A 27,802-nucleotide genomic window follows, 5' to 3' on the forward strand; every position below is an offset into this window, starting at 1 on the left:
CACGAGTGACAAAACACATACGCACACACCCACACACACATATCCGTGTACACCGCATCCATTGCTGCCGGGTTCCTAACAGAGTGTTGAATTCATACACCCGTCGTTTGTCGATACATTACTTGTCGGTAGTTGGTAGCAAGTCGTGGTATGAGTATGTCAACGTGATCGATGTTACATTTCTTGGTCAGTGTCGAACATTTTTGTGTCGGTGAAAAATACTTGCATTGGATTAGAGGAGGCCGTGAAGTCATTTTTTTTTTTTTTTTTTTTTTTTTTTTTCCATTTTCTGTATTACTTTGTTGCTTTAAAAGTCAACCACATTCATACTTAAAATTTTATTGATTCAAACTTATATGAGTGTTTATTACAGAATTTATGCCTGTGTTCATTATCAGTATTATTCTTGTTGTTAGAGAATCACAATTGATCCCTTTGGAACCATGTATGGATCAGTACTGAACGGTTTTTTCTTATTAACATTATGAAATGTAATCTCATTTTGGATACTGTATAGTGAGAATCAATTATTCTTATATTAGATGATTCACCTCATGTACGACGGTTGAGATTCAATTTTAATTTTAATTTTTGTATAAGATTTTATGGATAAACACATATATTTTGGTGTGAATGAAAAATTGTATCTGAAAACTTCAAGTTTTTAATTCATGTCGAATATCAAAATCCAACAAAGTCATGCACTTTAGGCAATTGTGGGAGTGAGAAGAAAATAACCACATTTGAAATGTTCAGATTGAAGAAAATTAATAATACATCTTTTATGCCTAGACTTTGGAGTCACATTTCAAAGTTTGGAATATGAATTATTGGTAGATTCCAACCAATTCTAATGAAAGATTAGAAGTGTTCATTAAACTCGTTTTCTCACATCAAAATGAATCAAGATATGTTGTGATGTTCTCACACCAAAAGTTGTTATGTACTTGATGTGTAGTGAATTGTTAATTTATTATGTATGTTACATTTTTTATACTTTTGTTCTTGTGCTTTACAATCTTATACAAATAAAAATCTACTGAGGTAAAATAAATATTTTCAATAATTAATCTGTGTATTAGTAAAATTGAGGTTTTGATTTAGGATTTATGAAGTACTAATCATTTCTTTGATTCTTTGTTTAATGATAAATTTACTATTTTTTAATTACTATTTGGTCAAAGGAAATTACACTCAATAATAGCAAATGAATTTGGCTTGAGAGTTACAGTAATTTATTTAAAAACATAAAATCCACAAAGAGAAAGAAAAGAAAAAAGAATATGAACTTATATATATATATATGTGTATACAAATATTAAAAGAAAATCAAGTTGTTAAAAATAATACATGCATACATACATACATAAAGAAAATCAAGTTATTAAGCACAGAACAATATTGGTGTGTTACTGACCAAATTATGAAAGCAATAAATTGATGCCTTCAATCCTTGAAGCTCCATCAGAGTAAATATTTCTGAATTAGAAATGATCAAAACTTGAATTTTTCAATACATTTCAATATACCTTACTATATATCACTAAACCGTATGCAAAATTGACAGTGGTGCATTATTGTAATAAAATAATTAAAACTGTAAATTCAATAACAATAATAATAATAAATATATAGAAAATATATATAACCCATAAGTTGCAAAGCATTTGTTTAATTTAACTTAATTTAAATTTTCTTCCTTTGTATGATAAATAGCACAACATTGATAAGCAAACACTTCCATGAGAATGCAAATAGAAAATTACTCTGAACTTGTTTTGCCTCTCTCTCTCTCTCTCTCTCTCTCTCGTTTCCCTTTATTTTCCTGTCTCCATGTTTCAAAGGAAATAAAGGAGACAGTCAACGTCCTTCCTTGTCCGAACGGGGGGGGGGGGGGGGCTGCCAGAAATGCGACTTTTGAATCCCCCCGCACCAAAAATGGGATGCGGAGGTGGTTTGTCGGTATGCAGCCATGGCGTGGGTGGGCCTCGCCGACAGCCCAGCAGCATGACACCGGCGCCACTTGGAGCATCAAACCTCATTGTGAATGCATTCCTTATTGGCCAGTGAACTCGCAACTCAATTCAGCAACATGAAGTTGTCGACTCAAATGAGAGATGAAGAAGCTCCTTGAGTTTCCACAATCCTCCCTCCCTGCCGAGCTGCAACAAGTTGTGCCTCGGGGAAGTCAGTTCACAAAACCAGGAACATGAATTCCGGTACCCATTTCAGTTCAGAAGCTTTAAGAGTAACCATTTCCTCGGCAGGGAAAGCGGGGGTTGTGTTATTGCTGTGCGAGGGTATCACCCGAAAATGAGAAACGACCCACAGCCAGTAAAGAAAGACCTGCAACCTCGAGGAAAGGAATGCAAGGATCGTGCAGTGTTGAGAGAGAGAAACCAACTTCTAGACCATTCCACACGTAAAAAACAGTGGGTCATGGCCGAGGGCATGAAAATCTGGCAACACCGAGTCTCATGGCACCAAGTTTCTCCAAAGATGGCCACAAAACTCAACCAGTGGGTGGCTATTTTTATATCACTGAGACCATAAAATTGTGTTTGTCCACATGGTGTCAATTTTTCAAGCAAACTAAGACATCACACCACCCTTGGAATAATGCAAAAAGAACATGCTGATTCGGAAGAAAGTCTCAAGGGGTTATTACAAGGACCAGAGAAATTCTTGGTTTGAAGCTCTGCATTGAGCCATGAATTATGCGACTCCTTTAACCTTGTTAATCTCTGAATGGAATGATGCGAGCCTCACAGAAACCAGATTCATGTCTTTGTGGGTTGTAGGTCGAAGGAGTTGGCTTTTCGACAGCAGTTGAGGGAGGATGTCTGCATGTTTGAGCATGGAAACCCTGACATCTCTAAACCAGTAAAAACTATGTGAGAGACTAAGTTTTTTTTATATTATTTATTTATTACATTGCTAATGTCATCACAATTTTTGTTACTCCCATCACAACCTGCAACACACTTGATATATATATATATATATATATACATATCATTTTTTCTAAAATTTATTTTAAATCTTTTTTTTTGTTTATATATATATATATTGAATCATGATGAAATGATTGTGGTAGAAGTAGTAAAACAATAATTTTGACTAAAATTGGAGTAAAACTTTTATAGGATTGTGGTGGCATTAGTAATACTTTTTATTTATTGTAAAATTGTATCTACATAAGCAAACATATTAGAAGAAATAATTGTTGTTGACTTTGTCTTTGGATTTATTTTTTATTTTATTTTATTTCTTTTAAAAATAAATTATTCTTAAAATGCATTCATCTTCAGATTTGTAATAATGTAATTGGTACGCTTGAACATAGTTGCTATTGTGTTCAGTTTGGTCTTTGTATCTTATAAGATTTTAATGTATTTGAGTCATTTTAAAAATAATTTGAGCTTGGTTGTTTGTTCATTATGACTATTTTGATTGTTTTAGTTTAAAAGTGAAAAATATATTAGGTGTCTTTTTCTAATTTTTTTGGGATAATTGAATATATAATCTATTTATTAATTATTCACTTGAAAATAATGTGTTAAAATTTTTTAGCAAATTTTTAATTTTTGTACAATAAAAATTTAATTAAAATAAATAAATAAATAAATATAAATATATATATATATATATATCCCAAACAAAAAAATTACAATTTTTTTTACAAACAAGCATAAAATATTGTAAATATAGCCAAGCAGTAAAATAAAGCACATATATGATATCAATAATTTTTTTATAATACCTCATTATATCAATATGTATGTATATTTCTAGATTATATAATTAAAATTTAAGATTTTAAAAAAACTTATATACACAAAGTTTATTTAAATAATCTTGCTTGTAATGCTCTTATACATTAAAGTTTTTATGTCCTACATATCTAAAGAACTATTTCTTTATCAATTTTTATATAATATTATTACTACTCATGTGAATTAAGTATTTTTGTTTAAACTTCTATTCTTGTATATATCAAGGAATAAAAAATTTCTTGATTAAAAATTTATCAAAGAATTTTTAATACTTTATTATAATAAAAATAAACTTAAGTTTTATGTATGTATGTATGTATATATATATATATATATATATATATATATATATATATATATATATATATATACTTAAAATTATAAGTAAAATAAATAAATATTCTAAATACAGTCAATAAAATATGTATAATTTTTAATAATATATTATATAAATTAAAGTAATATTATAAATATAATAATTTATAAAAATATTAAGATATTTAATATATGATATATATTAATTCAAAATGGATATAATATTCAAAATAAAAATAAGATGGGCTAATATTAAAAACTTATAAGTTACATGAAAATACTATATAAGTTGTTTGAATTTAATAAAGCTTAATATTGCAAAATAAGAAATTTAATATGATTTTGAGGTATTTAATTTTTTTATAAAAAAATAGAATATAAATATTTCTTAATTACATTCTTATTTAATAAAGTCTTCTAAAAGTATCTTTTATTCTTTAATATATATTTAAAAATTAAAAGATATTTTAAAGATTTTTATTAGAAATTCGAAAAAATAGTATTTAATGTTAAAAAAGAAAATTGTAGTAATATTCTTTAAATTTTCTATATTAATTTTGGCCAATAAAATTATTTATTTATTTTAGCTAAGATTGTATCTTAATTTAATTACTTATATCTCCAAATTATTATTGCAATTAATTTTTATTATAAAATAATTTGCCAATGGTTTACAAATCCAATCCATAAACAAGAAATTTACAAAGCAATTATAATAGTTTTTTTGCATACAATATTGTATGTGTATCTTATGAGATATTTGTGAAACTTATGTATAGTATATTTTTTATATGACCAATGAACCATGAGGTGGTAGTTGTAGAAAGAAAACAACATCACATAGACATGAAACTTCATTAAAGTCAAAATGGAATCAAAATGGCTACCTATATATTGCAATCTTTGACCACTTTTTAAAACATGTATAGGACCAACACCAACCAAAATTATAAGAGATAATTTAGCATCTTGCTTCCTTCTATGCAATTTGCATCCTCCCTAGGAAAGCTATATGATAACACTTATTTTTTTATTTTTTTATTTTTTAAAACTTTTATAATGATTCTTTTTTCAATTATTTTTATGATCTACAATATTTTATTATAAGATTTCCAAAAATCTTATCTTTGACCTATTTTTCTCCTTTGGCACCAATAAAATATATACAAAAAAACAAAACAAGTAGGTTAAAGTAAGAGAGGCAACGAAGTGAAGAAAAAAACTATAAATTCAAAATATGAAATGTACTCAAATTGCATTTGAATATATGCCATTATTGACATTTAAAAGATAGCACACACTCCTTCAATTTCCACAAAAGATAAACAAATTTACAACAAAGAACTGGAAGTGCACAATAACTCCACCCAAAAGAAACACCATACAGAAGACCATTGAAATCACAGTTCCTTCTTGAATTGATCAACATAACAGATAAAATTAGAAGCAACAGGTTTTCTATCCACAATCTATGAAATAATTCAATAATATTCTGCTGGAATTCCAGCTTGAATATTAGGACCTATTTACATCCTCCGCAGACGTGCCGAATCTAATCACCTGCTCTGACTATTACACAAAACCACGTTCAGAAAATGTGCAATACATTCTCTCCTTGTAGTGACAAGAAGCACATACGGAGATCCTATTTAGGAGAAATTGGCACATGATATCTGAGGGTTGTAACGTAAATAACGGATAGACATCTAAACATATTCCTGGAGATGTGCTACGGAGTCGTCTACTTTGGCACAAAATTACCTCATGAAATAAAATAAAATAAAAAAACAAACTATGATGTGGGTTTCTCTTCTCTTTCTTGTCTTGGAAAAACCTGCTCCTCAGTCTTCTCTTCACCCCTCGTCGGGGTTGCTTGTTCTTCTACTGTCTCTTTATCATCTGAGTCTGCGACAGGTTCATCAGTCTCCTGGTTCTTGTTTGATGGCGTAGGAACCTCTTCAGAGGCCTTAAACTCTGTAGATTTTTTACGCACTTTGACTTTAGTACCACCTTCGATATTAGTGGAGGTTCGAGACAATAGGATAGCGTCCTTGTGTGGGAGATTCAGAAGCGGGATCTCATTTGTGTTCTCAGGCAAGGCTGATATCACGGATTTGCTACGAGTGTCTGTTTCAGCTTGGTTTGTGGCTTCTTCAGGATGCTGCTCTGATGCCGTTCCTTCTTTCATTGGAAGCATCTCTGAAGGAACGGCATTGCAGTCAATAACTACCCAAGGTTGACGCTCCTCTTGAAAAGTTCTGCATAGATCACAGAACTGTGATCAGTTCCTCCCTCATGCGCACAAAAAGACACAGATCATGTAAATTTCTATCTTTTGTGTGTGCATCAGAATTTAAGCAATCACCATCTCTTAGGATAAACACGTGCTGCTTGATCACACCACCCAGGCTCACATGTGTCAAGCATCAAGGACATCGACTAAAGATGCTCTGATATAACTCAAATTCAACTGCATAAGAACGAGCCTACGGGTGAAGATGAGGAACATACGGGTGCTTGCACAACATGGGTGTATGAAAAACCAGGATGTACTTGCAGGTAGGTGCCTCTTTGATGGAATTAATTAACATTCGACCTGTTTCTGAGCAAACAAACCTCACCTGTTCTACCAAGTATCAGTCTCAAGATCAATGTTAGTTTAACCTTTTTAGAAATACAAACAAGAGGTAGTTAACAATATCCACAATAATAATTCACACACAAGTACAGAAAAGCAGGAAATTTCACGATACCACTAGGAAGGAGAATGTATTAGGTTGGAAGCTGGAGGTGATGGCACCTCTGTATGACAGCGGTAGATCATCTGAGAACTTAACGAGATGATACGAGGACTGAAATTAAGCGTCAATCAGCGTGCATGAATTGATCAAAATCAGGCCAACAATAAAAATAACTGACGCATGTAACTTCCCAAAATGCATACCTCTGTTTCACGAGGTTGATTTGTAAGATCACAGATGGTACCGTTCGTGTAAACGTGCGCATGATATCTGTAAAAGATTCGGTTTTTATTCTTGTGAGGGGCAGATATGGCAGATGAACGAGTTTTATAAACGATGGAGGCACGTCGGGTGAGGGGCATACCGCTGTGCTGCACTTTCTGAGCGAAGGTCCTTCCGAAGAGAAACGTTAGGAGAATTTTTATGCAGGGCTGATGTCGCCTCTACATCATATGTGCCTAACACAAATTCTTGAACTACCTGCGCAATAAATGGTATCAAATGAAACGCTCAAAATTCGAAATCATATTCGCAGATTTGTAAGAAAACAAAAGCAGGACAGTGAAGATCTGTCATTATATATGGTAACAAAAAGTATTTTTTTTTAGAGAGGCAAGACGATGAAGAATAAGTTGAATCTGTCTACACTAACCCCGTATTCATGCAAGAACAGATTTCACTTGAGAAGCAATCAATTAACAAACCGAAAAGCCCACTTGCCTTAGATAAAATCCACAAAAATCCAGCATAAATAACTTGGAAACTCACAAGAAAAGCTTCAGTTAATAATATGAAATCCAGAGTGCAAAATGCGATCATATGTGCAATGTCTCGCAAATGAAGAACACCGCACCATCATAGATGCATGTGTGCAAACATGCTGGAACGGATTCCAATAAATGTGGTATTGCAACGTTGCAAAGACCAAAATGCCATTTGAATATATAGCAATGCAATGTGCACTGCACCGAAAATTGAGCACAAGAGTAATGAGGTTGATACCATCTTTCTATGGTTCTGATAGTCATGTGGAACCCTGAAAGGTTGCTTGACAAGAGTGAAAAAGTATACTACTGATCCGTGCTGCATGTCAGGTCCATATGTGCAAATTGGAGCCTGACACAATGCCAGGTCCGCAGAAATTGACCAACGGAATATAAGTTGCCAGTCAATGCATCAATCTAGGTCATGCTAAATAGAGCCTGTCTCATGCAAAACTTAGGTTGTATGTTGCTTACAATCCGAGGCTAAGGACACAATCAGAAGGCCACAACCTTGGATATGAGCAATACAACAGTCAAAGTATCATAAAAAATCATAAAAGTACATAACTACTCAGTCTGATATTCAGAACCTGAAAAGTCTCTCAACTTATCATACAAAAACTAGTTACCGTCCGCCCGGATCTGTGAATTCCTAATAATGATATCTAACATCAGAAAATTATCATATTATCATAACACAGTTCTAACATAAAAATAATCAAAAGGAATAAACTTGATGATCAAAAACATACTGGAGGGTAGGGCTCTCAGGAAATATTCACTATGAGTGCCTTATCTTAAATTTGTGATCTGCAATCGGACCTTAACCGTGACTTGCGGTATGATCCACTTCTGGCCTCATACAGGGTGATACAGATGATTTCACTCAAATACAGCAAGAGAACTGATACGACTTTGAACTTTAAGCTTGTTACAGTGGCAGTCAGCCAAGGTTACGCCATGGTCGAAAGCAAGAAAAAGAATAACTGTGGCACTAATCATAGTTACTATTCATGGATCATAATGTCAGAAACACATCCAAATCAAACTACTTGGGAACTACCCGAAGCAATTCGATCATTAGGATTTGAGGAAATCTGTATTCAACAAGCATTTACGAGATACCTCAATTTCTTTCTCAAAGAACATGTGCGCAGTACACCATTTAGCAACCACCTCACAAATATCAGGTCTATATGCTCACAACTTGTGGGTTAATGAAAGCTTACCTTATTGTCATGTAGATGAAACTGGCGCAAATGACCCTTGTAACAAAGCTCATAAATCCACCATCCCTCATACTGTAGCACACGAAGAAAATGTTACAAAAATAGCTTCTGAACACGACTTGATTCTATGCAGCGACCACCCTTGAAACAATCTCATCCCCACTTGCAATGCTAAATACTGGACGTCGTGACATACTCTAAAATTCAATTACAAAGAAGATCGAGTATACGATTAAAGCACTGAAGGTATTTAAAGGAAAGAGGACGAAAGTAGAAAATTCCATATCATATCATGTTTTCATTGCTCGCATTACCGGCTGAAGGGAAATGGACTTACCCTGCGAAAACACTTGTCTTTGAGGATGTCAAGGAGATCTTCAGGAGTTTTACGAGCAGACCACTCATCTGCCACTATGCTGGTACTGGTATCAGTTTGTTGAATCTCATCCTTGTTCACAGCCTCAGTGCCTTCTGCCACGGGTAGGTTACAACGAAACTTCTTCCCATCTCTGTCCGTCATAACGATAATCTCCTGGTCCGAAGTCTGAAAATGACTTGCCACAAGACCATTCTTAACAAATACTTCCCATCAACCATGGTAAACAATCCGATAGTTCATATCAGAACCTAAGTACAGTAAGTGATTAATGGTGCAATTGGATCAGAGAAATAGACATGTTGCAATTTCTCAAAGCGTAATTAGCATGTTCTTTCCATAAGACAAACAGTAGACCTATCATGAACAGACTCTTCTCCTGAGTGCAAGTGGAATATATTCATGTGGTAATGTTGAGTATTGTTTATATCGTGGATGACCTTGATACAAATTGCTCGTCTAGGATTATGATTGTGATCACGAGATACGAATGTAGTTCAGTTCCAAAGTTATGCCAAAGATCAAAAAATAAGTAAAACACACACAGAGTTATAAAGACGAAAACATACCGGAAGAATGGGAGATTCAGCAGGATGGAAGTTGATTTTGTATTTTGGATCTTGCAGGCTGCTAGTAACATCTGCTGCCAAAAACCGAAGCAGCGCTATGATTAGAACCACAGATAGGAATGTTGAGGAATGAGTAACACACATCAAACCTTACATCATCCAGAAATCAAGAAAAACGAAATGAATCGAAACGATCTCAGTTCTTTCAAGCAAAAATAAATAAAATATAAAATAAGGTGCACCTTATCAGTTCTGACCCACAAAGCAACTCGAATTGTGATATCACGATGTTCGGTATGCTCACCCGATTGAGGAGAACGCATTCTGTCGGCGTGAACCGCCCAAATAGTCAAAATACAAAACGCAATCACCCCTAAAACCAGCTTCGCCATAGCTGCGAAATCCGCAAAGAAGAAGGACACGAGAACGATTCTTGGCAAAGTACGTGTGAGGGTAACGGAGATCACAGGAAGTCTCCAAGAGGTCAAAGTCTGAAGGGCTGCAAAACAGAGGTATGTATGTATTCTGTGGCTCAAAGAATATTATACTGTTCTTTGACACCCTTCAGTTTATTCAGAACAGAGAACCAAAGTCCACGAGAATTCAACTATTCTTCATTCGTGTTCCCATGCAGTCCGATGGGTCTCGTCGAGCCGCTCCTGCACACATGCCGGACTCCGAGGAGCAGAGCAATTCAGTCCTGGCTGTCGCTGTCTCACGCAGCGACCCAATTCCAATGCGGCAGCCATTGTTGTAATGTTCCTCGCATTTTTTCGCATTGGATGTACGCTTCCAATTAAGGCGTTGTATTCTTCACATGGGGTGGACTTAAGTGAATTAGGGGGTGAGGGGATGAGTGTGAGGGTTTCACGGCTTGATGTAGTAGTGTTAGGGGGTCACACTACACTTACTAGCTTGAGCCGCACAGGGTTTGGAAGCTGGGGTAGCGTCGAGAATGGTGCGCTTTGAGGATTTAGTAAAGCTTCGCCTACAGAAAGCGCTGCATGCAGCTGGTGGGGGGGGGGGGGATTTAGAGGAAGCAGAAGCCATGTTCCCCGAAATCATCGAAGAGGTTCTGAAGAGCACCACTGTATGATCTAATAGCGGCAGTGTGCGTAACTAATTGCTGAAGTATGAGCAGGTTGCAGATGGTTCCATTAAGGCTATTGCATCTGTCTTATTGCGCCTCTGCCATTCCTGAACCCTGCAATTTCACATGAGGTGAGAAAACACTGTCACGTGGGGACGCATTCAATGTGCTGTGAACAAATGAAAAAAAACAAAAGACCGAGAATACAGTTTTATGATTTCATGGGGTATCTATGATTGAACTGCACAACAGTATTGCAGATTGAAGTCGCACCGTTCAACATAACTAGGGTGAATGGTTGCTGTACTGGGAGCTAACTCAAGACTCCTTCATGGGGTGTGGACATCACCTTAAACCTTATCGTGCCGCGACACAATTCTAAGACTTTTGGCCAACGGTTTGCATTATTTTCAGAAAATCAATGTTACTGTTTAGTTGAGATTATAATAAATCACATGAAGAAAGTAATTCTACAAAATAGTGGTAAAATGTTTGCCATGAACTACATAGCCCGTGTGTTGTGCAATAAATTTAAGCGGGTACACATCTCTTGTCCACTGACTAAGCAAAATATTCTCTTAATACCAATAAGAATTGATTGATGAGTTTACTAATCCCTAATCATCAACAAAAATTAATCAATGCAGCTAAGTAATTCTAGGGAAGTCGATCAACATGAATTAAGCAGTGAGGCTAACTTCCAAGGGTAGAAATGTGAACTGATCAACATCTCATTCCATCATAGCTGCGCCCATGAACACAGTTTTCGAGTTTCCTTATAAGCACTCGGCCGTGAAGCACCGAAAAAGTTCGCAGAGCACATCGATGAGCTTAGCCCATTCGCGTGACGGAATAATATGTTCTTAAATGCCACGTCCATGAGTGCACCTTTGTACAAAACAATCAACTCTTTTGAGTTGGGGATGTCGTTGCTAGCGCAGCCGGCATAATCAGATTGACCACCACGCAATGAGGTAGGTTCTTACACCTTGGATGCCTTCACGAGACGCACTATCCAGTCAACCTGTCCATCCACGCCACCAAATAGTCAATCCTTCCGTCACAGAGTAACCACAACAAAAGCGACTTCTTATTACATATAAACTCGCAGAAGAGGACTAAGAGTAAAGGACAAAATCAATCAGATCTTCACTCAAGTTTTGTGGAGCGCGATATTTGCCAACTCTAAAAAGCTGTGTCACACAACCAAGGATTATTATGCTAACAGTGGTAAGTACACAAGGTCTCACCAAATTGTTTTCTGGGCTCCCCACGTACAGTCCCTGAAGAGCAGCTATAAAAACTCCTTCAGCTACTAAAACATATATAACCATTGCATGCTGGCCCAACCATTCTAGTAAAATTGTGGAAGATCTCCAGCCGTGGACATCCACCAGGAAATAATAGCCCGCAAAGACAAGTCCTGCAGCACCTCCTGTGAAAAGCATGTAGCTGACACTGTAGAGCGGCTTGTTCCACGGCATACCTATATTATACCACTAAATAAATTAGTGTATTTTCACTTAGATACTAAAAATATGTTAGCGAAGTATCCAGCTCTTTCAACTACTACATAGATCCTGCAACTGCGACTTGATTCTACAGCTATTCCCAGAAACCTTGCGACATTTTCAAATCATAGAAAAGTACGGATCCATTTGCAATCACATGATTTAGAATCGAAGATGAGGAACTACATGATTCATTAAAAAGCTTACCTAGTACGTGCAGAAGAGCACCAGTCACAAGCAAAGTCAAAGACATGAGAACCCAATCCTTTAATCTCGCATTGTGTTCCTTGTGATGGACGAGAACATGGCCGAAATGCAGCCCCAAGAAACAGCTGACGATTGCAGACATAGAGCTAAGAAGCCCTTCAGGATCGAAAGGTGCTTTGCACCAAACAGGAGCACCCGCCGGCAGAGGTCCATAATCTGGTGAGAGCACACTGCAAGCCTGGCAACAAACAAGTGTTTTGTTCCGATCAAAATCATGACCAATATTCAGAAAAACGAGAAAAGAACCTAAGCCTTGTCAAGCAGAGTAAGAATGATGAAATTGCAACAGTGTTTTGAAGTGTACCGGAGCGCGTCGATAGACAGCCTTTTGGTACAGGTGGGATAATCCCAGTAGGGTGCGGTCTAAGTAGCCAACGACATTACAGCTAGGCCCGACATCACCCCGCACTCCACATTTTACCTGAATCAGACAAGAGGAAATACAAATTAATTCATGATGTCAAATCCTTCATAATTCAAAACCTCAGAAGCACCAACATAGACCCCTTGCAGCCACTGAACCAGAACGTTATAATCAGTTAATGAATGGTGAACTATATAAATTTCTGATTCGAGCTTTGACAGGGTCGAGTTTGCAGATCAATCCAATCGAGACATACTGTTTTCTTGTGGTACTTACCTGAAAAACAGTAGAATCTGCAGCTGAAACGAACTCCCAATCTGGAACATACACTCCATACAGCAGTACCAAGTAGATCGCCACGATTGCTGCTGCTACAGCCCTAAAAGTCCCAAAACGGCGGGTGCTCTTTATATAAACGTTCATGGACTCTTCTTAACAAAACTTGGTAATAGATAAACCAAGATAATTTCTACATAGCTTAAGAATACATGCCGAGCTTGGTTTTATACAAATCCTCTATAACCCAGAATATATTGTGAGAAATTATACACTTAAATGCAGAATGTCGTCTCAACTGCTCAAAAACGACAGAAAAGTACTCACCAGTGAATGTAGTACGTTTTGAGGATTGCAAACTTATGACTTGCAACATCATAGTGTCCGCGGGGCGCCCAAATCTCACACAGGGCAACTACCATGTAGGCCAATGCTATTCTCTACAGACGAAAAAAGGGTACATACAGTCAGATAGAGCTTCAAATGACACACAGGTTATAGATTAGGGGGAACCGTTAATCCTAATCTATTTCCGATGATAACTTTAAAACTGTCAGGGAATTCTTTTGACTAAAGAATCCAAGAATTACCAAAAACTACACACTAATAGTAATACTGCTCTTCTATGCTAGCTTCAGAGTCCTCATTAGAACAAGTCCAGTCACGAATTATTCTATAAAATACGTCATAAATCTGGAAAGCAGGGCGGACCTGAAGAACACCACACCAGCGTATACTTTCCAGGTCTACTCCATACGAAGTATTATGGACACCATGAAAGTAGCCACCTGCAAGCACGACAACATCGATGTTAAACAAGAACTATTCACAATAATAGGCATCAGATAAAGGAAACTCTATACGTTAAGGGGTTTATAGCTATCAGAAAATTCATCAAAGTAGCGTGTTCTCTTGTTCATGACGTTCTTGAATAAACAAGCGTCAAAAACAGTCAAAAACAGCTATTCGAAAAAATCTCATGAGCTCATTATTGCTTCTGAAAATACCTTGAATAAAAAGACCCACTATTACAAGCTTGAGTGAGCGCCCTATTGCCTTCTGAGATGCCAGCTGTTTTTCATTAATAATTTTCTGCAACAAATACGTGAATTTCACCGTCAACGATCATGGATGATAACTGTGCACTGCTCTAACATTGACAGAGACGAGCATCTATCGAACCAACTGAGAAAAATACCAAAACAAACTTGGTTGCTTAATGCCGCAACTAACCTTGTAGGTGAGGGCAAGTGCAACCCCGACTATGAAGAGGAAGAAGGGCAACACAAAGTCGGCCAGAGTAACGCCGTCCCAAGGAGAATGATTGATGGCGGGCCAAATGCCACCGGCATAATCCACCAGAATCATTACCTGCATCAGAACACGCGCAATATAGTGCAAGTGTTAAAGGAACTGTGTGCATGTTTAAGAGGCACTCGGAAGAACACTTCTCAGCCACTCACATAACAGGTTCGTGTAATCCTAAGAGTACATTCTCACGGAGGCAATCTATTCTTCACCTAGAGGGCAATGGATGAGCCATAACCCTCTAAACATTCTCTCAAAATTCTGTAACTAAGGCGAGGGTGATGGATGATACCACCTTCGGATAGCAACACTTCGCCACAACAGGATCGATCCTAAGAATATTGATGCTGGGCTTGCGTAAAAAAGCTCTAGATTAGGACGAGATGTGTAAACTGCAGCCCCGCGATTCACACTAGAAGCGTATTGAAGGAGCATGCATTCGGTTAGAGATACCGTAAGAGACCACTAAGATAACACTAATATATCGCTGGGTTCTAATCCATTCAAACGATAAGACGGCAACACTTCAGCCCGCGCAAGAAAACGAGAAAGACAGCCCTATCCCTTACATGCATGAAATATCCCGCGGCCAAGGCCACCACACACATGAAGTGTTTCTTAGTGAGCGAAGCAGAAAGCAGACACGCTCAGAGCAACACAGATCTGGCCCAAGGAAGACAGCAGCATCATCCCTGAACAGAGCACATACCGCAATGGAAAGCCCTCGAAACACATCCAGCGACGCCAATCTCGGCTTCTGCACTGCTAGTGCAACTGGAGCCTCTCCATCAACCAATGGCTGCAATAGGACTAGATCCTCAGCCTCCTCACATCTCACTCCTCCCCGCTCCATCACCTCCACATCCTCGTTCGCCATAACCACAGCCACCATGGCGAACCACCGACTCTATAATACAACCCAATACCCCAAGATCTCCAAATGTGGGCTCTCTCTAAACCTCACACCAACTGAAGCCTCGGCTGATCTCTCTCTCTATTTCTCTGCCAAAACTCGGGGTATGACTCCAACAGCAAACTCAAATTTGGCCACTATCCAGTCCTGATCTAGCAGGACAAAACGAAGACCAGAATCCACACACAAGTGAATTTCAGCGGAGCACATGAAAGGAGACGACACAGTGCTGTTGCAGGCTTCCGATCATCAATCACCTGACACGGACAGCATATCTGGGCAGACGACAGAGAGATACTTAAGAGGAAGGCACTCCCATCGCCGCGCCGCTTCTTTCTACCGCAGCTTGCACCTTCGATGCAAGTGGTGAAGGAGAAGTTGAGACCCGCTATTATTGCCCCCGTCCAGTGGTCCGGTTCGTCTGTCCCTGACTTGTCGGCGGGATAGACAGGGTTGCGCAAATCCCACAGGAACCCAGTCTAGGACCCCCAGTTGCAGACAGTGCCGCGCTTGCCCCACCTCCCCCTCGCGACTTCTCCAGTTGTAATGAGCTGACTGTGGGTTGAGCCTCTACCTGGGGTCTTCACCGCTGGGCGAGAAACACACATTCTCGTGGAGACTTTCTTCCCTTTCATTCGGCGACCACTATAGCTATTCAACGCGTCAGAGGCGTCACTCCGTTTGAAATTCAGTTGCGTCTGGAGCCTCATATGTGACGTTAGTTTTTTCTGATGCTTTATCGTCATATGGGGAATATTCTTAGTTAAAATTTTCGCCGAATAGGGGAGAGCAGCACTGTAGCGCATCACGCAGCTCACGGACGAGAACGACAAAATGGGAGGCGAGATTGCGAAGACGTGGTGCGACATGCTGGTGGCCATGGAGAGACACTGTCACCCACTTCCAGTCACAAAATAGTGCGCCATGGGATGATGCGGTTCCACCCACACAGACAAACAACACAACCTTCGTGATAACAACAAAAGGATTCGTCACACACATTCTCTTTGTGGGTCTGTATCAAACTATATATATATATATACACACATATACTTTTTGCTTCATTTATTAACTGGATTTTGCAGTGGGCCCTATCAAAATTGGAGAGTAACAGCTGAAATTCTTCTCATCGTTTTCTTGTTTTCTTATTCTTTTTCCAGAAAACTGGGTTTCCCCAATATTTCGATTAAGCTTGATAAGGTAACAGAGTAAAACAACTTTTACTCTAACACCTCTTAAGAAGACAGGTGTAAGAGCTAGAAACTATGTGAGAATTTTTTAAACTATAATATTCATTTGGGTTATCATGGATTATTGGGCCTTATTGAGACACTCTTAGATCCCATCAAATTCTTAGATTGAATCTATCTCCAATCATGCTTTTTTGTCCCACTTCTTGAAAAAGACTGTCTTGTTACAAGTGGTTTTTGCCATATTCTTTCATGTTTTGTTTTTTATAAGATTTTTTTATATATATTTAATTAATCCTCCCTCATACAATTATCATAGTATGGGATTCTTGTGTTTGATGTGGATAACAAATTTGAAGGGTTCATTTTCGTGACTTAGTGCAATTGAAACATGTTAGAGGTTTTTCTTTTAAGCTTTTATCTTCTTGTGAATCCATCTGAAAACAAACGGTGGGTGAGAATATTAATTTAAAGCATCTATGCAGACATGATACATTGCCTATTGAAACTGGTTAAATTTTCACTACCACCGTTTGTTTTGTTTCATATCGATGTTGATATTATATTTTTGGTAATAAGAGCTCCTTTAATGACAAAACAAAGTTGTGTCAAAACACAATCTTCAACCACGAGTGAATTAAAACACTTGGTTGTGGACAATCTTCCCACACAGAAAAAAAGAAAAGAAAAAAAGGTCCTATGTTTTAATGACTGTCTCATCTTTGATTTTGTGATGCACAAGGGAGTTCCCATAATATGATGAGATAGAATTTTTTTCTGCATGTGCCTGACATTGGCTTTGCTTTAACAAGCGTCAAGCGCATTGGGTCGGTTTCAAAAAAGTGCAAACAAAGTTTCCTCAAAGGTGTGGAGGACCCCATGTGGACTCGGTCCTTTTACAACCCAATCCACTGAACAAATGGTTCAAAAATTTTCAACACAAATATTATTTGTCAATATTTGACTGCAGAGATGTAGAATAATGGTTACCACGTTTTTGTTACAAGGCTCCACCACCTCTCTTCGTCAAGGCCAACTGTGGGAAGAAGAAAACAGCCGTGAGAATTCTTGCATATAGAGGCTAATCTGGGCATTTACACCCCGAGTAGTTGATTTTAGGTGTATGGCAAACTAATCAAACAACACAGAATACTGTTGCAGATAATTCCGGCAATATTGTCACTTGAATCAGAGAATTTCTCCATGGCTGTCGAATTTCTCCATGTCTCTAATTTTGGGGTTTTTCGCCTCTAGCTTAAATCCAAAACTTCCAAAAACAAAACTTCAGGAATCGACAAGTCTCCCACGTCAGACCTATCAAGATCCCACCCAATGTGGCCCTTAGTGTGAGGATCTGGAGGGCCACAGTCCCTCCGTCTTAAGGGTGTTCTTTCCCAGAAATAACGCACAATTGTACTATAGCTGTACTCGGTCTTGCACATTACTCCCTAAATTTACAAAGACAAATGCATTATAAAAAGGTTGCAGGTACGACACGCACTGTTCCTCCAAAACCTCGCGGGGATATCAAGTGGTGTCTACCGCATTACTTTACTAATTTTCAGGATCTTTTCAGATTCAGAAGGAAATGATTGATACACGCTGCTGAAAACTTTTGCAGAAATTGCCTTTCAGAAGTTGATAAGATTTCATCGCAAAAAACAGTCCTTAATCTGGTAAAAAACGTATTCTCTTCCGATACAAAGTTATCTGAAACAGGCAGGTACAACTCAAATGACCCAGACTACCAGTGAGCGATTGGCAGAATGGCATCATGGTCTCAGATCTATTGAAATAGTGTTACAATAAGCAGTTGTGTTCTTGTCTACTCAGGTTGCAAGCACTTCTGCAACAAACTTGGTCCATCTATGCCGATTACAATTTAATAATTGATCGTGCCAGGATAACTACGATGCTAATTCTACTAAAAGCGTAATTTGTAGTAGGGCTTTACAAATGGCATAAATACAAGGTCATTGGCCCTCAAATAGGCTCAAAAACCCTCGGTTAGCATTCGGCAGTTCTCATCAGAACCCACACCTAAAATTGGGAGTTTTTCCAATACTCATTCACAAGTTTCGCAAACAAGGAATTGGAGTTATTGAGAAGCCGAAGTGGGGTATCGTACTCCACCAACGCCCCTACAAGCAAAAAGTACAAACATTGCTTTGAGTTGGTCATTTGCTTCGTCTGGAGAAATTGATAAAACGACTCTCAAAAGACGACATTATGTTTGAGAACCTTGAATAATCTACTAGAAAATTAGAGAAATACACACAAAATGCTAAACAATGATCCACGACAAGTAGGGTAGAGTCAAGTCTGATCTAACATGAGCATCTATAAGCTCCTGGAGGGAGTATTATTACGAGAAAGAAAAAGAAAAAAAAGTGTGCAGGAGTTTCTTGGAGAAACAGAACGTACCATCAGCAAGAACCAACACCATATCACTGTCAACGACAGTTGGAATCCGGTGGGCCACAGTGACCACCGTGCAATCCTTGAAGTCATATTGGATCAACTTCTGAATGACTCCGTCAGCGTTGGAATCAATAGATGCTGTGGCTTCATGAACGATAAGGATGCGGCTATGCTTTAACAGTGCCCGCCCGAGACAGAAGAGTTGCCTTTGACCAACACTCCAGTCATCAGTTACTGCAGTTTGGATTAGCACAGCATATACATGAATTAGAATGTGCAGCTTTTACATACAAGGGCTTCCCAATTCAGCACAGGAAATGCAGAGACAGAATTTTAGTTTTTCAAATGCACTAAATAGAATATACTTTAATTTTTAAAAGTTTCAGTACGAGACTGTGTAAAAAATTGATAAAAATTACCTCGCAGGTCGAGCTTCTCAGGCATGAACCGGATAACATCTGCTAGTTGACACTTTTCCAATACCTGTGACAGGAATTATGTAATGTTTAGGGTTTGGGGATCAGATCGTATTTCACAGTCCACATGCGGTAAACTTTATATTCTAAGCAGATGTTCAATCTTCTTTGGAAAGTGGTCATTGCCAGCAACTCGTTCACTTGGATTACGATCATTAAGTAAACCTGATTGTAAATGAGAGCACGCACTAACTGAAGAATTTCCTATTTAAAAAGCGATGCGTTCAGCTGTACGAGAGAAATCTTACATTCCAAATATCCCTGTCTTCATGTTCGCCGAGAGGATCCAAATTTGACCGCACAGTTCCATGGAAGAGAATAGGCTCTTGAGGAATGATACCCAAACGAGATCGCAAGTCACGGAGACCAATGCTCGTGATGTCAAGCCCGTCGATAAGAATGCGCCCTCCAGCGGGTTCCACCAGGCGGAACAAAGCGCTAATAAGTGTGGTCTGCAATTTCACGATTCAGAATATTCATATGCCTTTCATTCCGTTGTTTAAGCTGCAGGGAACCAATTGGTAAAAACCAAAATACTCACCACTGTGGGGTTATATAGATCAAAGAGTAACGACGCTCAGTTGCATCATCCATCTTAACCAGTACTTTGGTTGATTAGTTCTGTAACACATTAAAGATATGCTTGGGTCTAAAAGGGTGTAAAAGAGCTTCCACATAAATTATCCTACACGTACGATTTTCTATACTCTTCACTCGCTCTAAAATAAATACTTACCTTTCCGGAACCGACCCGACCAACAATACCCACTTGCTGTCCTCCCTGAAAAGTACATGTAATACCCTTCAAAACAAGAGGAGCTCCAGGACTATGTCGAATCTGCATAAATTCCATTCATTTTTTTAAAAATACAAATCAAAAGTCCCATGCCTTGCTAGATCCAAGACTTCTGAGAGTCGACCAGAAATACACTATGCAAAGGAACACATTCCCACCTGCAAGTTCTCCAGCTCCACTTTGCCTTCATTTGGCCAACTAGGAGCAGGACGACATTCTTCAATTATGGCAGGAGCCTCGTTCTCAATTTTCATGTATTGCCGGATACGCTCAACAGAAGTGATATTGTTTGCCAGCTGGCAAACACACTGAATGAAGAACACTAAAACAGAATTCAATGTCAAACCGTGTATGAGTGCTAGTCCCCCAAATCCTGCACAAAAATCCCAGTTTAGGGTTAAGAACATCTCAAATTAATTAAATCTCCGATGGCTATAACTCCCTTACTTGAAGGCAAGAAATGAGAACAAAACATGTGAGTCTCATAAAGGCAAGAATAGTTACCACCACCACCAGCATCCGAGGGCAGGGCAACCATAAGTAAGGCAGATGATGCCAAAATCACTGCACATAATGTTTCCAATCGCAGGACAAGCCATTCGTGCGCAATGAAAGTATGGAAAAAAATACTGGCATCAACATTAACCAGCTCCAAATTTTTCTTCTTAAATTGAGCAACTTTCTCAAAAGCACGAATTATCACTGCACTGCTAATTGTCTCGCTAAAATGATTTACAATTGCTGCCTTTGTGGTGCCGTTCATTCGCATCAGCTCACGTGCAGAAGTCAAATAATATCTCTGCAAAAAAAAAAAAAAAAAAAAAAAAAAAATCATCTTTACAAGCCAACATGATCAAGCAGATCTGAAAAATATTAACTACAATACTGATTGTTGATGTTTATTCAGTTCCTAGTTACAAATTCAAGCATGTCAAGTGAAAGATCAATCCAAGAAATTACCTGTAACCATCTAACCACAAGGAGTAGGGGAAGAGCGACGATAAGAAATTGGTATGTGACGATGGCGATTATTGTAATTACACCTGTAATTTCGATGCCGGTTTGAGAGACGAACTCAAAAGCAATGGGGATGTCAATATCCACCATTCTCATGTCAGATGACATCTGCAGAATGCCGTAACCACATCATCGATTAATACAATAATCCTCATTTTAAGGAGATATAGCGTAAAATGATTAGTTTCAACTCAGAATGATCAGAAACGTCAAGTTAGAACAATCGAAACCGGTAGCAACAGAAAACGCAGTCTTACCCTAGCAAGAATTCTTCCCATGGGAGTTGAGTCAAAAAACAGCATGGGAGCTCGGAACAAGCACTCAATCAACGATCGAAAGAAGTTGGTTGATGCACATAAACCCAGATAAACAGTAATCCGCGACCTCAAGAACACGAAAATTCCATTGACGATGGATATAGATGAGTACACGCCAATAATCTTGGCATCACTTGTGTTAGGGTCAGTCACTCTGGTTGCCAACCAGTAGTTTGCTCCAACTTGGCTCAAAACGAAGACTCCTTGGGAGATAATTCCCAGCCAGAACAACAACCAAGCCTTGGCTACGCGGATGTACTCAAGGTAGATGAACCACCCTTGGTCACCAATTTCACGCTCTTCTTGCTGCGTCAATTGTGATGCAGCGACTTCGACTGGGGGCTCTCTTCCCCTTTGAGAGCCCATCCTTGACCTTGCTCGGCTTAACTCTCTCAAAATCACCTCACCTTTAGATTCGGATCCGTTCAGCTTCGACTCGTCTATCCCAAGTTCTTCCTTCACATTATCGTCGATATCGCGGTAGACAGTGCCCATGGCATCTTCATATGCGTTCACGAGTTGCTTGAAACCACGGCCCTCTTCAAGAAGAGCGTCAAACTTTCCCGATTCTGTTATCTCACCTCCTTCCATAACCTACAAGCGAGAATTGTAGAGAAATCGGTCATTTCCTATTCAAACGATTTGAGGACAATCATAATATCGACAAAATTTTAGTTAAAAAAAAAAATAGCCCTAGCGTACCAGAATGAGATCGACAGCATGAAGAAATTCGACTTGATGTGTGATAAGGATGACGGTCTTCTTCCGCAGCGCACCCATCAAACAATCCTACACAATTTACAAACATATTTCAGTCAGACGATTCATCTCATAGTTTTCCAAGAGTGAGAAAATAGAGCAACGAGAGAAAATAGGTAGAAAAAGGGAACAAAACAATGTAGACAAGATTCATTTACCTTAAAGAGCATGGCAGCAGTACGTGCATCAAGTGCACTAAATGGATCGTCCAGTAAGTAAATATCAGCATCGGCGTACACAGCCCTTGCCAACTGAATTCGTTGCTTCTGGCCTCCACTCAGGTTGATACCCTTTTCTCCGATTTCCGTTTGATCCCCTAAAGAAAATTGAGCTATGTCTTGGACTAACGCACACGCAGTCAGTGATGAACGATAGCGCATGGAATCCATTGGGAGTCCAAAGAGGACATTCTCCTGTATAGTGCCGCCATGGATCCATGCTGATTGGGAAACGTATGCAATCTTCCCTGATACCATTATCTGAATAAGGAAACAACGATTCAAATGTTTAATGGCCCATTCATGCTCAAAAGGCTTTACACGTCGAGGCAAACCTCCCAGTTATGATCTCAAGCTGAATATGGTACTCACCCTTCCAGAAACTTTTGGAATTTCTCCCATGATAGAATACAACAGCGTCGACTTCCCTGACCCGACCGTCCCACAGACAGCCACGTGGTCTCCTGGCTTAACAGTGAAGTTAATATGACGCAGAGTTGGCTTAACCTTCGCCCCAGGTTGCCAGCTGAGAGTTACATCATGCATCTCAACTGCATATGAAGCGTTTTCTGTTTTCTCCACGTAGTTGTCCAGCTCATCGGCGCTCAAGAAGCTTCCAATCCGACCGAGGGAGACTTGAGCCTGCACAACCAATAAACTCATTCAGCACAAGGTTGTACAAGCAGAGTCTCCAGAGGATGTGACAGATTCATGTTATTGAGCTCAAAGACATGATTTGGAAGGTCGAGGTATATGAGGCAATTAAACCCAAGTGTGGTGAGCAGACCTGGATGATGATCGCAAGAAGATCAGGAACCAAACGGATGTAATCCTGGATGATGCGGAAAACAGAGAGGGAGGTGAAGACTACAGCAGGAGAAAGGTTGTGGCCGAGAAAAACGTAAGCCCCAAAGCTGAGAGAAGAAACAAGGACGGGTGCCATCCAGGACAAGATTGTACCCAGCGACCGTGCTTTGTTTGAGATTGATATCCATTGAAACTCATTTTCACGCAGCTTCATCATCTTCATTTTGAAATAATCCTCCCATGCCTGCAAAAACCCAAAAAAGCAAGCCATAAACTTCTTAACTGAAACCTCAACAGAAGTAAATATTAGTGACACAAAAGTTGTTTGAAACTGAACAGAAACAGTGCTTTGCATTGTGATCCGGGTATTTCGCAGGCTCTCATAAGATGTGCAAGTAATACATACATATAGGGTTTCTGAAAGATTTTAACCTGTTATAAATGATGTAGAGAGCAGCAGTGTAAAACATAATCAGAAAAAAAAAAAAAAAAAAAAAAAAAAAAAAAAATCACAAACCTGGAGCTTTATAACCTTGATACCATTCAGTATTTCAGTCGAAGCTCTGACCCGCTCATCTTGAGATCCCATTAGTTTGACTTCGTACCTCTGGAGAACTCGTGCCAATGGAATGTTTAGCACCATTGTGATGCCAATCACTGCCAATCCAGCGAATGCGGCTAACCCAAGAGAATAGAACAATATAACAGATGCAAGCATAAGTTGGAGTGGGGTGGTCCAAATTTGGTGAAAGTACCAAGGGAATTCACCCAGCCTGTAGCAATCCACTGACACATAGTTCACAACCTCACCAGCCGCATAGCTTGCCCGACTCGTGTTGGATAACCTGAATAATCAGCACTAAATATCAGATTACAAATTGCAAAAACTTTCACTTCGATGGCAATTAAACTCGAGATAAATTCCGGTGACGACTTGTTCAGCAAAAGCCAATAAACTTAAACTAAGACGATGTTTGGAAACCAAATCCTTACCTGAGCTGCTTTTCATAAATGAGAGCAATAAGACCAGACCTCAGCTCCATTCCCACCATCCTAGCTCCGGCATACCAGTGTCGTTGAAAAATAGACTCCAAAACCTTGCTGAAAAAGAGAGCTGCTACAAGAGCATACCCCTCATACTTAAACAACCTCTCACCACCTTCAAATTTGATAAAAAAATGGAGAAAAATGGGTCCCGAAGCAAGGGTTAATGTCTTCCCCAGAGCACAGAAACCATTAAATGCCATCGTCTTCCAATACACAGTAGCAAGCGCCCAAAACACAGACTGCTCCTCCTGTGGGTGACGTTCTTTTTGCGAGTTCCACGCCGCGAGAAACTTCTGCACAGCACTCTGTGCTTGAAGGTCTTTGTTCAAGTAGGGAACATCTTTGAGCCCCAAAGGGCGTTTGTATCCAAGAGCAAGGAAAGGATCCAACCACTTGAATATCAAAGCACTAAATGGGCTTGCAGTTGCATAGAATGATTCCTCAGTGTTCTTCACCTCTCTAGGTCGGTTTGCTGCAACACCGATGAGGAGAGGCTCAGTGAGACCATCTTGTTGCTGTACCTCCGGCTCAAGAGCTATCCATCTCTCGCCCCGAATAGAGCATGCTAAGAGGAGACAAGCCACAGGCCACGACGCCACTACTAGGAAAAGCTCGAGCAAAGGAATGGTGACGCGACTATTAAGGTTGATAAGAATGAGAACTCCGGTTAGGCTTGTGAGCAGGAATGTGAGTATCCACCACACGTACGCGACTTGCTTGGTTGGATTCCGTAGCCTGTAGGCATGATTGAGATTGTTTAAATTCCGTGCTATAATTTGCATTCATTTGAACAAAGATAGGATCACTGGGTTTGACCAATATTAGGGTGTAACATACCTGATTCGCAAGGAAATGGCGATGGTGAACCAGGCTAGCCCTTGCACCAACAAGTACAGCTCCTCATGTGTAGCGAGGAAATCTACTCTAGAGTAGAGGTACATTCCAACCACAACGTGTGCTACTCCAACGAGCCCAGAGAGGACGGAAGTGACATTGTACAAAATGGAGCCTACTTCGAAAGTCGAGATGAAGTCGGCGCCAGTCAAGGCACCTGGGGGAATGCTGTTTGAGGTGGCGAGAAGGATGAAGAAGACGAAAAGCAGGAGAATCTGGCCAAAGCACACAATGCCATGCTGAATACATGTGGAAGATACTGATTCTGGAGCCCTAGAATATACATTCATTAATCCAACGAGGTGAATGCTCTTCGAGCAAGACGGAGCTTCATCGGACGGTGATTTGCTGGCACCACAAAACCATCTCCAAGGATCTGCGTTGGCCACAGAATGAATGCTGTGAGTCTTTTGTATTGAAGTGAAGTGCATAAATTTTCTTTTAAGGTACTGAGCACAATAACCAGATGTTGAAACGTGGCAATTCAGTTGGTTATGTACCTGCAGGTGAACGAAAATTTAAGCGGAATTCAACGGATAAACATCAGAATTCCTATCTTGCTCCACAATTCAGAAAGACAACGAACGTTTTCTTACCTTCAATTTGAAAAGCTGCCATTGACGATAGCTTAGATACACTTCCCATTGAGATTTCTTCACCGATATGAAGAATTTGTCAAATGCAACCATTCCGATTTCCGTTGAAACATGATAGCAGGACGTCACGCACCCCAGCGTAAGCGCTTCACGGACACCTCGCCATTATGAAGAAATCCTTTCCAATTCGTGAAAAGTTGATTCTGCAACCATTGCTCACGCTGCATCATCACATGATGCATTAAACGATTAGCGCACAATGTGGATACTCTCACGAGCAATTAAGGTACTACTTCTAGGAGCACAAGAGCATCGATAAATATTATACAAGCGAAAACACTTGCTTTCAGCATATTTATTTCCAATAATTTAATACGAGTAAAATACACAATATGCATTCTACAAGCACCGAAGAGCAAAGTGAAAATACTCCTACTCAATCGCTGCTTGCCACAACAACTGAAACAGACGACCAATTCGACCAACAAAGAAGCGCGGTAGGTGCTTGAAGGCAAAAATAAACAAATAAATAAATAAATAAAACACGGAAGCACATATCACTAAGCAGCGAATATTTTTTTAGCCTTCGTTCAATGAACTGAAACTCTAAAGAAAGTCTCGTAACTCAACTACCGGACAGAAGAAATTCGAAATGCCAAAAGTGTTCGCAGCCTTTGATAATTGATTGCAACCATGAACATTGTACAAAAAAAAAACTATACAAAAAAAACAGGAAAGTTAAATAAATCAAAACGTATATAGTTTTTATTTTTATTTTTTTCAATTTAAAAATATTTACTTACAAGAGCACCAATGTTGGAGAAGTCAGTTCGCATAGAATTTGAGATATAGACAGTAGGATCCATCAAAGGAAAAAAGTATTCAAATTCACAAAAGGAGGCTCCACAAAAGCACGAACGCCTTGTAGTTGAGGGCGCTGGAAGATCGGGCCATACAGAACTATCCACAAGCAATGCAAGAAAGGGTATGTGTAGCAAGTGCCGAACGCAGCTGCTCTGGAGTACCTGCCTGCCTCCATTGCCGAATTCGTGTACACCTCTGGAATGACAAGCCACATCACTCACCGTCTCTCACGTCCAACAAACTGTCTCCAAGAGCAGCAAGCCAACCAACCATAATGTGAACCTCTCTCGTTAGAAGTACCACGCTACGGCCCCCGCCCTTAACACAAGACAACTCAGGCCAAAAGCAAAAAACAAAACGGCTTCGTTCACACTAGACCATTGCTATCTCCGTCGTCACGGCCCTCACGCCTCCCACAGCACTCCAACACTCTCCTTCCGTATTCTCAGTGTTGCCTGGCAGCAGAAGCAGCTTCGGCTAGTCGTAGGGGCGGGGGATACAGGTCGCGCAGTGAGCGAGTGAGTGAGTGAATGAGGAGGAATTTAAGGTGGGATAGTAACCCCCACCCGCCGTCCTGCAGATGCGTCCCCGAAACATCCAAAAACTGCGATTCTCTCGCGGCACTCACTCACTCTCCGCCTGACCTGGTGTGTGTGTGCGTGTGTGGCGTCTGAGGCACGTGAATGTGGAACTATGCTCTGATCAAAAAATCGCGCGGTCAAATCCTCCTCACGGAACTAACTAACTTCTAGCTCGGTCCCCGAATTTCCGATTCCTGCCGTTCCGTTCGGGAGGGAAGGATGTTGTAGAATGTCGCCAATTCAACAATGATACAGTTGTTTGATATTGACTTTGACCTTTTTCTTTTGTTTATTTTTATTTTTATTTTTTTGTGGGATTC

General features: G+C 39.4%; 3 protein-coding genes across 5 annotated transcripts; all 3 read right to left on the minus strand.

Annotated features, from left to right (window-relative positions):
* Nucleotides 1-5,481: 5,481 nt before the first annotated feature.
* Nucleotides 5,482-10,346, minus strand: LOC112287150 (protein OS-9 homolog). Of its 2 annotated transcripts, XM_024529916.3 has the most exons (9): nucleotides 10,075-10,293; nucleotides 9,771-9,841; nucleotides 9,163-9,369; nucleotides 8,826-8,897; nucleotides 7,835-7,948; nucleotides 7,197-7,312; nucleotides 7,036-7,102; nucleotides 6,603-6,712; nucleotides 5,482-6,349 (listed from the first exon to the last, which is right to left on the minus strand). In XM_024529916.3, the coding sequence occupies exons 1-9, from the start codon at nucleotides 10,160-10,162 to the stop codon at nucleotides 5,884-5,886; spliced, it is 1,311 nt and encodes a 436-aa protein (XP_024385684.1). In that variant the 5' UTR covers nucleotides 10,163-10,293; the 3' UTR covers nucleotides 5,482-5,883. The 2 variants fall into 2 exon arrangements, with proteins under 2 accessions (XP_024385684.1, XP_090108938.1); XM_090252812.1 differs by lacking the exon at nucleotides 7,835-7,948 and having other exon boundaries at nucleotides 10,075-10,346.
* Nucleotides 10,347-11,338: 992 nt separating this feature from the next.
* LOC112287143 (uncharacterized) lies at nucleotides 11,339-15,761 on the minus strand. The gene is made up of 10 exons (XM_024529894.3): nucleotides 15,296-15,761; nucleotides 14,512-14,649; nucleotides 14,286-14,370; nucleotides 13,990-14,066; nucleotides 13,606-13,718; nucleotides 13,279-13,381; nucleotides 12,943-13,059; nucleotides 12,579-12,816; nucleotides 12,111-12,346; nucleotides 11,339-11,884 (listed from the first exon to the last, which is right to left on the minus strand). The coding sequence occupies exons 1-10, from the start codon at nucleotides 15,476-15,478 to the stop codon at nucleotides 11,843-11,845; spliced, it is 1,332 nt and encodes a 443-aa protein (XP_024385662.1). The 5' UTR covers nucleotides 15,479-15,761; the 3' UTR covers nucleotides 11,339-11,842.
* A 2,600-nt stretch (nucleotides 15,762-18,361) lies between these two features.
* Nucleotides 18,362-27,600, minus strand: LOC112288309 (ABC transporter C family member 8). Of its 2 annotated transcripts, none has more exons than XM_090252796.1 (18): nucleotides 27,067-27,600; nucleotides 26,038-26,258; nucleotides 25,385-25,817; nucleotides 24,494-25,282; nucleotides 24,018-24,345; nucleotides 23,481-23,744; nucleotides 23,066-23,335; nucleotides 22,634-22,954; nucleotides 22,419-22,505; nucleotides 21,657-22,310; nucleotides 21,343-21,507; nucleotides 20,887-21,181; nucleotides 20,541-20,755; nucleotides 20,323-20,424; nucleotides 19,835-20,038; nucleotides 19,530-19,593; nucleotides 19,114-19,344; nucleotides 18,362-18,830 (listed from the first exon to the last, which is right to left on the minus strand). In XM_090252796.1, the coding sequence occupies exons 2-18, from the start codon at nucleotides 26,084-26,086 to the stop codon at nucleotides 18,730-18,732; spliced, it is 4,572 nt and encodes a 1,523-aa protein (XP_090108922.1). In that variant the 5' UTR covers nucleotides 26,087-26,258; nucleotides 27,067-27,600; the 3' UTR covers nucleotides 18,362-18,729. The 2 variants fall into 2 exon arrangements, with proteins under 2 accessions (XP_090108922.1, XP_024388159.1); XM_024532391.3 differs by having other exon boundaries at nucleotides 27,063-27,552.
* Nucleotides 27,601-27,802: the final 202 nt, after the last annotated feature.

This window comes from Physcomitrium patens, chromosome 1 (genome assembly GCF_059467195.1).
Source record: "Physcomitrium patens ecotype Gransden chromosome 1, ASM5946719v1, whole genome shotgun sequence".
Taxonomy (NCBI): Eukaryota; Viridiplantae; Streptophyta; class Bryopsida; order Funariales; family Funariaceae; genus Physcomitrium; species Physcomitrium patens.